This window comes from Cylas formicarius, unplaced genomic scaffold (genome assembly GCF_029955315.1).
Source record: "Cylas formicarius isolate icCylForm1 unplaced genomic scaffold, icCylForm1.1 PGA_scaffold_1__22_contigs__length_36826433, whole genome shotgun sequence".
Lineage (NCBI taxonomy): Eukaryota > Metazoa > Arthropoda > Insecta > Coleoptera > Brentidae > Cylas > Cylas formicarius.
In genome coordinates, this window is record NW_026844264.1 from 4295154 (window position 1) to 4307796 (window position 12643).

The 12643-nt window shown below is 35.2% G+C and overlaps 1 protein-coding gene across 1 annotated transcript; it reads left to right on the forward strand.

Moving 5' to 3' along the window:
- The first annotated feature begins 900 nt into the window (after positions 1-900).
- Positions 901-8652, forward strand: LOC132696268 (netrin receptor UNC5C-like). Its single transcript, XM_060661007.1, has 3 exons — positions 901-958; positions 2885-3142; positions 3198-8652. Exons 1-3 carry the CDS (start codon positions 901-903, stop codon positions 4589-4591), a joined length of 1710 nt encoding a protein of 569 aa, XP_060516990.1. The 3' UTR covers positions 4592-8652.
- The last annotated feature ends 3991 nt before the right edge of the window (positions 8653-12643 follow it).

Below are 12643 nucleotides of genomic sequence, written 5' to 3' on the forward strand. Positions count from 1 at the left end.
TCTAAAACTACTGTTAAGGTGACAGGGAAGCACAGTTGTGTGTTATTAGTCAGAGCGATACTTGTCTCGCCATCTATAGTCCAGAGGATGAATTATCATTTAGTAAAGTGCCCATGCCCTGATTTCTATCTAGAAATACTTGTTAGATGCCCATGCGAAAGATGCGGCGGCATGACAGTGATTTTACACCAAATTTTTAGGTTAATATTAGGCAGCAATCGTTATAATGAATATTTCCCAGATTTGTTTCTCGACAATAAGATTCATTCATTAAATTAGATGATGTCATTATAATTACATTTTGTAGTTGCTGTTTAGGGTAATTTTAGGAAGCCTATCCTCTAGAACACTAGGTTTCTATCTAATAATAATACTAACCATGATGAATGATGCTCTTGTATAAAACAATTACCGTAGCGATAGGGTAAAAACTAACTGTCGTTAAAATAACTTCCATATAGTCAAATCCAGTCTTAATATATGGTCACTAATCATAGTATGCTATTATATTGTATTATATATTATATATTTTAAATAATATACCAGAAGAAATAAGAAGTTTATTAGAATTAGTATTATTTTATCTAAGTATAGTCTTGTGATAGCCACATATCGTTATTTTTACAAGAATATAAAACAGTAGGTGTTGAAAAGTTAGAAAAAAATAGTATTGATTATTTCGGTAACTTAATAATAAAATGAATTTTATCTTATCGGTAACAATATTAAACAGTTCAATTTATTTTAGCATCTATCTACAACAACTGGTATTTAATCATAATAATTATTTCAAGTAATAAAAAGAGAATGAAAATTTGGTATCCAGTCCCCGGGAAGCAGTTGCGAAAACAGTTGAAGTCCGTTTAAGGACTCTACAAGAAATTATGTATAAAAAAAGTCATGACGAATGCTATTAACGTCGTCATTGTGGGCCAATACAAACCGGTTCAAGTTAGTAGTAAGGAACTTGAAACAAAACATTTGAATACATTGTGTTGTATTGTCTACTATCTAATTGTAATTATATAAATAATAAATACGTATTCAATAGAATTAGTCGCCAGATTTGTCAGACTCCTCAATTAGCTTACGTGTCATGTGTCGATGTCATCCATGTCTTGTGTAATAACCACTTGAACATCCGCGAATTATTCTGTTTTTTTGTTAATTTTTGCATATATTCTACTAATGGAACTTGTAACCTCCATACCCCGATAATTGTCACAATTGCTCTTGTGTCCCTTTTTTATGCATGGTTGGCAAGACAGTTTTTCGCTTCCGTATTTTACAAGTTCACCTGGGGCCGGAACTCTGCCATTTTTTAAAGTTTTACACACTTTCTTAATCTTTGCTAATGTTGGTCTTATTGAAGACGTTCTTATACCAACATTTGTCTATACCTTCTGTTTCAGTTCTATTGTCATGTTTCTAAGGAATCTCCTACTTTCTGTACGTTTTCTTCTTCCTTTTGGTTTTTTCGATTATCATTCTTCGTACTCTGGCTTGCGATTATTTGTACCTTAATTTGTCGTTTAAGGTTTTTGAGCTTAAGTATTTGTGGTAATTTCACCTTTCCTCTGCGGCTGGATGTATTTGTATTGCTTTATGTATTTGTATTCTTCTTCTATATCATTGAATTCCACCTTTTGTATTTTCTGACCCAGTAGGGTGTTATACAGTATTTTTGTACTTTCGTTTTTCAAGCTAATCGTGTTAAATATTAGTAGTGCTTCCTCGTTTGCCGGTTCTTCGTCTCGTTAAATATTGTCTGGGTTTTCTTTCGATTTATTAATTAAGGTTATTTTTCCTTTATCTTATCTTTCCTTTAGGTAGTGGTGACTCCCACAAGAGGGCACCTATTTGTACTTAAGGTCTATGCATGTTAATCGAGATTTTTGTCTTGTTATAATAAAGTCGATAATGCGTAATAAGTTTCTTGGTGACTGTATCCATGTGTATTTGTCGATCTCTGGATGTTGAAAATGACCATTTAGAACCATCAACTGACTTTGTTCGCATATGTCTCCCTCATTGCCTTTTCCTTTCTTCCCATTCTCAGTGTTCAAAAAGTAAGTCTTTATTATGGACTAATCTTAATCGCAACATTTCTTCCCAACACTTTGAGATTCATTCTTTTCATTTTTTCGTTAATTGGTTCCCATGTGGTAATGTACTTTCGCAACTTCCTGATGTCTTTCGTTACTCCATGTAGTACAATTCGTTTTCCTTTTTCTATGCTTGTTTTGTCCTCGTGGTTTTTCCATTGTGATTAGGTTTTTTAGGAAAAATCTTTTTTTTTACATAGAGCAGGGGTCCGCTGCTACAACCCTCCTCTTTTGCCCGGTCTTGGGATCAGCAAAGACAGCTTGAGGCTACTCCAGGCTGGATTAGTAATGTTGATAATGTTTACAATGAATCGTTTACAATTTCTTTCAAAATTGGAAGTTACATCGGTTGTCACATTTTCAATGAAATCTTTCATTTCTGTCGTTTACACCTTTTGTCTTGTTCTGTAATATACCTGTGTTTTTTTAATGCACAATTTTCTGCAGAATTCCTAAACAATTTCGTAGATAATTTCCACTTTCTATTTCATTTTCAAAATAGTTTATCAAATTTGAAATCACAGTTTTTGCTCTGTGACGCAAAAAACCAGAAAATTGCTTTTTATTGCTCATATTTCCCCTTAAAATTGTCGAAGTCTCAAAACTCGCAGCTCAAAGTCAAAGCTTTTAAGCCACTATAAATTATAAGCTTATCCTTTTTTCACGTCAAGATAGTATACGCCTGTAAAAGAAAACCAAAATAAGATCGGTTTTGACTATAGATATGTATCGTTAGACTAACATTCTCAAACGCATACGCTCTCTGTTCGCCTTTCCAGACTACCACCCAGAATTTTTTCCCGAACAGGACAAGAAGTCCTTGAGTTTGCAACCAGACTTGACGCAGACGGTACCCGCCTGTTACGAGTACCCTTACACCACCCCCGCCACGTCGATAACCAAATCGGCGTCGGAACATCATTATGACGTTCCCCATTTGGCTTCCGCTTCGGATATCCAAATGTCACCCGCGACAAGCTCGACTCTGGAATCGTCTAGCGGGAAACGGAGTCAATTGAGCGGGTGCACCAATCACTGTGAGTTATCTCAACATTTAACGAGGACGTCGCTTCACACTACGTTCTGTTCCAGCGGATTCTACGTACGAGGTAGCGACCGATTCCGTAACTCTGCCGCTGTCCGCTTTGCCGGCCGCTTACGCGGTGACACCTACGACCAGCGGCAACTATACCAGCGCAGCCGTGACTCACGCGGGCGCCTTCCTCAACCTCCCCGAGTCCGGAGTCAACCTCTTGGTCCCGGAAGGAGCGGTTTCCAGGAGTCGCAAACAAGAACTCTTCCTGTCGATACTCAACGAGGACTGCTTCAGGCCTAAACTGGCCGAGCACCTGACTCAACTGAGTCCGGTGGTCTCGTGCGGCCCCAACGTCTCCCTTAACAAGGCGGTCATCTTGAAACTACCCCACTGCGCGGAACTAACGAAGAACAACTGGTCGATCAGCGTCTTGCAGAGCGACTGCAGCGACTCCCAGTGGCAGAACGCGGTAACCCTCGGCCAGGAAACGATCAACACGATCGTGTTTTGCCAATTGGACAACGACGCCGCTTATTTGGTCACCGATTGCCTGTCGCGTTTCGTCATCGTGGGCAGATCCGTGAACGGCAACGCCATCAAGAGACTGAAGCTGGCAGCGTTCGCGCCGAAACTCTGTTTCCAAACCACCGTCGATTACTGTGTCAGGGTGTACATCTTGGAAGACACCGACAGTTCCATGGAAACCGTCTACGGGCAGGAAAGACGTCTGGGAGGGTACCTACTGGATGAACCGAGATCGATGCTGTTTCAAGACGGTGGCAACAACCTTTGCATGACGATGGAATCGGTATGCGACGGTTGGAAATCTAAACCGGGCTCAAACTACCAGGAGATACCGTTCATGCACGTGTGGCAAGCGAACAGCAACAGTCTCCATTGCTCGTTCACCCTGGAATCGTACGAGGTGAACCGGAATCTGAGTTTTAAGCTGAAAGTGAACCAGAAAAACTTCGAGTACCACCAGGTGTTCGACATCACGTGCAGAGACGACGTGTCCGATTCCAAGACCAAGTTTAACCACAACGAACTAGTGCCAAAAATAGCGTTGCAGCACGGTAGCGAGACGAGCCGATCGAGCGATTCGAAGAAGAGTGCCAAAAACTTGATAGTGACAGATAAGGGCGTGTCGACGTGCGACGACTTTACGTTTAGGTTATGTAAGCAAATTAGGAAGCAACTGTGCCACTGTCTCGACACTCCCGTACAAAGGGGCAACGACTGGAGAATGTTGGCACACGCGTTAAACGTCGACCGGTATATAAACTTTTTCGCGACAAAACCCTCACCGACAGACTGTATATTGGACCTGTGGGAGTCTAGGAACAGGAACAGTAACGCCTTAACCGAACTTAAGCAGATATTTAGCGACATGGAGAGGTACGACGCTGTGAATATTTTAGAAAATTGTTTGGGACCCAACTGGTTGTAAATCGTTAGAGACTGTATTTCCCTTTGACTTTCACGAACGACGCCGAGTATAACGAAACACACCGAAGCGGCCTAAAACAGGCACACGAGTACCGACAACGCAATGATTTACTTCTCGTTAACTGCCCAAGCTTACAAATAGATTATAATTGTGAAGCTAACCGAAGCGGTAATACTAGTTTTACACTGACAATAACTTCATGAAGTGTAAGGGTTTAATTCCTTGATAAATATGGAGGTTATGTTTTACTTTGTCAGTTGTTTTAAAACAGTTTTTATTCATAACAGTCCTTAGTTGGTTGAAATGTTTAAGCCCCAGTCTATTCCACAAAATTCTATAAGAATTAGAAAAATATATGCTGCCCTTGCTCTTATTGTTGCTGGAATTTTTTTTGTACCTATGTAACATCGAAAGAAGATAATTAAGATAAAAAAAGAGGTTCAATTTGGCCAAGAAGAGTTTACAAGTAGGGATGAACAGTTTACAGTAGTTTTTGAGGATATCAAATAAATTACCGTACCGTGTGAATGCTCAGATCGAAAAAATGAACATAAAGTTTCGACGCGTGAGACTTCTAGGCATAAGATTTCTAGTCACAGGTGAAAATACATTATACTGGGGGTCTCACACAAGGTGTTACCAAGAAATTTGAAATAGCATATTCTATTTATCTACTTGTATTCTTAACATGTATTTATGATAAAGCCAAATGCACTCTACTGGTATATGTATTTATATAATATATATGTTACAGTTAATGCGCAAACTTGAGTAGTTTGTAAACTAGCTGTGCAGTTTACAGTCTAACCAAACTGTTGGCTATTTTAATAGAAAACGCATTTTCATCCAACTTGGCTAATTTAGTTGAAATTATTTAGAAAACTATATTACCTGGTTAGTTTATAAACTAATCGTTACAGTCTAGCTAATATAAAACCATAATTTATAGTAATACAATATAGCCGAACATTAGGCTACTTTAGAAACTTACCAACCATGGTTTATGATTTACATACTAGCTGGAATAGTTACCCACAAAATGCTAACCTTTGTTTTAAATTTGTTTATTATATAAAAATTTGTGTGTTTCTTAAATTATTGTATAGCAGGTAGAAAGATTGTTTAGATATATGGCACATCAACTAAGGCGCCAAACAATTAAAAGTATGAAGCTAGCACTAATAATAATAATAATAATAATAATTCGCTGTTACAGGTGTATCCCAGAGCAATGCTTTTAATTTTTTTGTTCATTCAATGTTTTTTACACTGACGCCTTACATAACCTTGTGATGAACCTGAAACTAATCAAAAGCACTACTAATGCTTATTTCTGTGTCTTTTTTGAAATAATCGGGAAACAAGAAATTTTGCTTCCAAAAATCAATTCGTGAAAATATTTTTTCCCAATTACTTCCCGACAATCTTTTCTTATCTTTTCTGTCCTTTGTTTGTTGTGTGTGTAATGTGTAATGTAAACATAAATCATCTTCTTTGCACATTGAGCAGCTCTGTAAGCTTGTACTGTTTTCTATTTCTCCTATTTTATTTGGTCATTAGAAGGACTAGTGCTGTTAATATAGGAAACTCCCATTTGCAGTTTTTTCTTACCTTACTTTTTTCTTTTTTAACTGGCATTTCTTACATCCGTCAATAAACAATATTACAATTTATTGAGATATATTTGAACATTTTTGATTCATTAGCTTTGTTGTAGCTTGTCTTTCACCGGGTCCAGTTGACTGATGACATTCTTTAATAATATCAACCACATCATTCATGCAAGCTGTTATTTTGCCAGAAACTCGTTTTAAATCAAAATGCTTATTCCAATAATAATCAGATTTTTGCATAGTTGATAGTCTAGTGACACGTAAGTTCATTAATCTTTCGACACCACTTTTGTATAACTGCTGTCATAATGAAGTTTGGAATGATTTGCTTCTTTACAATTCAGATTTAATAACGTAGCGTTAAATGTTTCTTTGTGGTCCATTTTAGTATACTAAAAGTACGTTTAAAATGTAAACAACACACCCTCATAGTATAAAAAAAAGAAAAGTACTAACATAACCTAAATTTATTTCTCCATTAGCCACAGAATTGGTTGGAAATGGTTTGGCTATTTTGTATTATTATAAATTATGGTTCTTATGTTAGCTAGACTGCAACGGATAGTTCATAAAGTAACCAACTAATACAGATTTCTAGTAAATTTATATTAAACAAACTCTTTATTAGTTTATAAAATAGCCGATAATAGAGGTGAAAAAGCGTTTTCTATTAAAATAGTCAACAGCTTAGTTACCTTGTAAACTACACAGCTAGTTTACACACAAATCAAGTTTACACGTTAGCCGCAACTTATATAATACTTAGTACAATCTAGGTATATTGTTGGAATGTGCATAATGGTACGGATCTTCTACAGGTGTTGTACTAATCAAAACCTTATTTAGATGTTTTTAACAAAGTTTTGCCGAAATAAAAGTTTTAGATTTTCACTCACTATTTGGAATTGACTGACATTTAATTGGCAATTTTATCTCTGCTAGATTGAGGTATTTTGAAAAATTGAAAATAATGAGTTTCTATAATTTATTTATTCTTGAATATATTCAATTCTTGCTAAAACTTACGTGGATAAACTTTTCATATAGGAAATGCTTGATAGTCATATTTTATTTGTAACATTTGAAGCTATTTTAAGTTTGTCGAAGTTTACTACTTTTTTGAAATAAACATCAAAACCTTCTTTGGAAGAAAAATGTCTTTCAAAGCCGGACCGCGAACGTACACACGTCTTATACAAAATTGAAGTTACAACCATCGACAAATTATAACCTATTGGTTAGTTGCTATGCCCTTTGAATATAGATAAAGCAGATCGGTTATATACTATGGTTATTTACTAGAATTATTTATCCAATTGATTGTTAATCATATATATTTTTTTATTCAGCTTGAAGTTGTTTTGAGCGTCTTGTTTAGTAGTAGCTAATAGCCGTGTTTTGAAAATTTATGGAATTTGAATCATGATATAATTTTATTCGCTCCCAAATGCATTTCATCTTGGAGGCTTTTCCACCCACGATTTTTAACATCACATGAGACTTTTGTAATGTAATAAAAAAACTAAGTGCTAAAAATCTACTCAAAGAAATTTTCTTAGTAGAATATTTGGAAAATATTCCGAGTATATGAATAGGTGGAATAGATTATGTATAAACTTTTTAGGGATTTTTTCAGAAGTACTATCATTGCTGATAAAAAATATTCGTTTCTTGTATATTATGCGAATATACTTAGCGCGTTCTAAGACCTATACACTGAAAAGTATTTTAGCAGCATATGTGACGTATACGTTATATGTTATATGGAAATGTGAGACACCCGGTACACCTTTCGAATATCAGAGTCTCCTACTACCTATTTGTAGCAAAAGTTGTAATTATGTTTTATGTAATTATGTTTTTTGTAATTATGGTTTATGGTAAAAAAATGGTTACATGCGTGGGATTGACGTAAAAAGTTCGCTAATTTATTTGACTACTGTTTGATATCAAAGTGGTTCATTGCACTTGTCAAATTTGTTTGTTTGAACCAATTTCAAGAATTAATTCATGAAGAAATTGTCACTGTAAGCCTAGTATAAGTAAGGAGATGCTGTGCAATCCATTTATTTAATAACGAACTGTATTTGTATTAGATGTATAGTGGAGGGAAAAATCTTTCCTGCATACCTATAGTCACTTGTTAAGTATAGGCACTAAACTGCGAACATCTGCTTAAGGAATGTACGAAGTTATAAGCGGTACGATAAAAAAAAGCATTTATATACATATTATACATATACACGTAGAGTTTTATACAAAAAAATCAAAAATGTAGTTTTCTAGGTATTTTAGAAATGTTTTGTACAAAGCAATCACATGAATATATATATATATTCCTATGTATTTATAACTAGAAAACAGTTCTCCGTTGACATGTAATATTATGTATTTTAGATTCTAAAGGTAATGTATATAATATGGTCAATATATAAGATTTTTATGTAAGTTTGGTTTTTTATTTCTAGCACACCTATACCGAAGCTGGGGTCAGTTGCTTATTTTTTTGACCTTAGAGTTTTTAGAATTAAATAATATCTTTTATTACAAGTATCTTTTATAAATTTGCGGCTTTAATCATCATCATTGTAATTTGTCGTTTTTTGTGCACTGGCCAATTAAAGATTTTGCCGCTGTTTTACTTCGTTTTTCTTTTCTATTTATCATATAACTCGACCCATCTCTCTTATCATCTTTTTTTTTTATTTTCACGCCTATTTTCTGTGCTTCCTCTTCCCCTCTTCAGAAGAAGGAGATCGAAATCTCGTAGAAAGCTCGAAAGGCAGAGAGCAAATCTAACTTGTACTTTCTAACGAATTATATTCTCGATCCAGTAGTGTTCCTTTTAGAAAACATTTACTAATGCATAAAATACCTTATAACATATTAAACAATTATCACTATCCTAATGTTACAATATGGATAAAGACTTGGTGACATTGGTATAACTGATTCTATACTTTGCTGTGGACTTACAGGAGCAATCTTTAATCATATAAATGTAATGTTGATATAGCAATTACCTTTTAATTTTATTACCACATAGCAACAAGTGAAGTGCAGGATCAGATCATTTTTCTCTTAGGACTAACAAGAAAAATAAATAAAAAAAAGTCAAAATGTTATACTTTTTTTTGTCCACAAAGTAGCTAATTGTGACCCAACGTTGTAAAACTGAGTCCTGTTTTAGTAAGATATCATTAAATACATGCTTCATAGCATACACCAGAAGTTAAAATATATATAGAAATATAGATATTTTTTTAAATAAAACTTTTCTAATACTAGATGTTTGATTGTTGCACATTAAGGATTCGAAAGAAAGTATTTTTCACACCGAAATTCTTGTTTTACGTGACTTTTAACAACAGATAGGTTAACCTCCGTTCTGCATGCATCATAGAAGTTTTGTTATATCTTTTCTTTTATTTGTTATTCAATTCTTAAACGTTTTATTATGTTTCTGACATAAATTTTATTAAACGTGAAAGTGTAGTGCGACGAGTTGTGGTTTCCACCAAATCCCGCTACATACGTAATGTCCCAACTTGAGCCTGGGGTTTCAGTATGTCCACTAACTCATTGGCTTTTAGATTGGAGTTAGTGCTTTTGTGATCATTAAAAATTGTACTTTTCTGGTAACATGTGAGTGTAGCGATATCGAATGACGTAACTCGGCATTACAGTTTCCTGCAACAAGTTTCTGGACATTTTAAGATATTTCTAAAAGTTAAAATTTCTTTTCTGGTAAATACGGACATTCCAGTGGCCTGGTGTTAAGATTTACTCATTTTTTCTGGTTTTCAACGCAACGTGCCCGGTCCTTAAACGAAAAGTGTTATTCGAGACATCACACGCATTTAAACTGCCCGTCTCTTATTTATGCCTTATAATCTTCGATCGTCCAAAATGACTCTAGACAAAATTGCTGACCCTGGCCAATTTCTCCAAATGCGGCTCACAGGTTTTCTGGCAGGTCAGAAGAAGACGCCGAAGCCATCACTGTCTACAAGGATTGTTTGAACATTAGTGACGACAATGCTGTGAAAGTTTTACGCAAGCTACTAGATGGCTCAGCTGCATCTAGTAGCTGGTATCAAGGTACTAATAAATCAAACATCTTATGGGCTGAAGTTTCGGATGCATTACGTGATGCTCTTGGCTTTAACAAACCAGTACAACAAAGAATAAACCAACAAATCTGTTCCTAAACCTGACCTGTGCACTGCTTTTGAAATTGTACTCCTTTGCCGAACGAGCACAAGTTAGAAATGGTTTATAGAGCTGCCTCGATACAGTTTTCGTGATTTTCTAAAAATGATCGACAAGTGTAGAGCAATCGAAGACAGCCTTGCTGAATTTAACCCGAAGTTGAATTCCCCATCCTAAGTCCAGAAGCCCAAGCCCAAGCTTATGGACATAGTTTATTTATTTATTTATTTATTTATTTATTTATTACAAAGGTGCCCTAACATGAAGAACTAACTTCACAATTTACAAATACACACTAACAATTATACCATTATTTAATTAACAAAGTAAAACTTATAAGTAGGTACCTACCTATATCTACGATAAGCAGAAAATAATAACAACAGTAAAGGACAGTCAATCCTACTATTAATAATATTATGCAAAAATATAGCACTGGAGATAATTCTTCTAACAGATAACTTCAGTACATGGTAGAAATTAAGACTAGCTTCATACGAATGAGTTAGTAAGTTACGGTTAAATCTAAAATTTAAATGGAAAACAAACTTTTTTTGTATTCTCTCGATTCTGTCTATATATTTATGATACTGAGGACTCCATATCACACCGCCATAGTCAAGGTGAGATCGAACGTAGGAATTGTATAGAATGATAAGCGATTTGTGATCCTGAAATTCCTAGCTAACTCTTAATATAAAACCTAAATTTTTATAATGTGGATATCAAAACTTAATTTTACATCTATAGTTATTCCAAGATCCCTAATCTGCTCTACTTTTTTTATTTTTACACCATTGAATGTGTAGTCAAAGTTTATATCATTTATCCGCCTGCTGAACTTAAGACAGCAACATTTATCAATATTTAAAAATAGACGATTTTTCACACAGTATTCATAAAAACGATCAAGATCTTCTTGAAACTTATGACAGTCGTTGAGGCTTTTCACGGGCGCGTATGATTTGTGATCATCTGCGTATGATGCTGATTTAGCAAAAAGAAAACATTTACTGACATCTGCGATAAACAGTGAAAATAACAATGGTCCCCCTTGAGGAATTCCAGATGTAATGCGGGTCGTTTGGGATTTTGCAGAATTCAATTCTACAAACTGAGTCCGAGGACTGATGTAGGATTGAAGAATTTTATAAAGACAACCGTGTACACCGAAATTTTTTAATTTGATCAACATTGTTGGGTGGTGAACCTTATCAAAAGCTTTTGAGAAGTCGGTGTACACAGCATCTATCTGCACCCTATTATCTAACGCCTCAGAAACATCCTGGACATATAGTGAGAGATTAGTAGCAACCGACCTACCCCTAAAAAAACCATGTTGTGTATCTCCAAGAACATGTTTTAATTTGAAAAATAACTCATTGGTAATTATAGCTTCCAGCATTTTCCCTGGAACGGAAAGAATAGATATAGGTCGGTAGTTTCTGACGTCAACCTTGCTGCCACTCTTGTGCACAGGTATTATTTTGGCACACTTCCAAATAGTTGGAAACTGCCCTTCAGATAAACTTTTATTGTAAATAATAAAATGTGGCTGCACTAAAGATTCAGCACATGATTTGAATAATATCGGGGGTAGGTTATCAGGTCCAGGGCCTTTATTTATATCAAGCTTACTTAGCTGGATCCTGATTTGGTCCTCGGATATGAAATTTAAAACAACAGTGTCACATGGCGGTTCTAACAACGGGATTCTCGAAGGAGTTGTATCAGGTTCATAGACAATCGAAAAAAAATCAGAGAATGCTGCACAGATATCCGCATTAGCATAAAAACTACGATTTTGATACGTTACTGATTTTGGTATGTTTTTTGATTTTTTTTATTATTTACAAAGCTCCAGAATGATTTCACATTATCTTTCAGATTACTCTCAGTGTTTTTAACATAGTTTTTGTAGTCTGTGCTTATTGCAGCTCTGACCTTCCTTCTCAAATTAGAGAATATGACGTAATCAACAGGATTGTTGTACTTTTTCCATCTTTGGTGTAGTTTATATTTTTCTTTAATAAGCGCTCTCGTACTTGGAATGTACCAAGTATGAAATTTATTATTTACTTTTTTCTTCGGAACACTATCCATGACCACCCCGTAAACCCTTTCATAGAAAATATATACACAGTCCTCAACTTTCAAGTCTTTAAAAAGATCCAACCACGGAATACGTGACAGCTCTACGTTTATTACGCCATAGTTTGCATACCTG

Bases quoted from the DNA above. Each gene is read 5' to 3' on its own strand.
- LOC132696268 (XM_060661007.1), top strand. From the start codon at position 901: ATGACGAATGCTATTAACGTCGTCATTGTGGGCCAATACAAACCGGTT. The intron at 959-2,884 runs GTAAGGAACTTG...TCGCCTTTCCAG, and splicing joins CAAACCGGTTCAAGTTAGTA to ACTACCACCCAGAATTTTTT. The intron at 3,143-3,197 runs GTGAGTTATCTC...GTTCTGTTCCAG, and splicing joins GAGCGGGTGCACCAATCACT to CGGATTCTACGTACGAGGTA.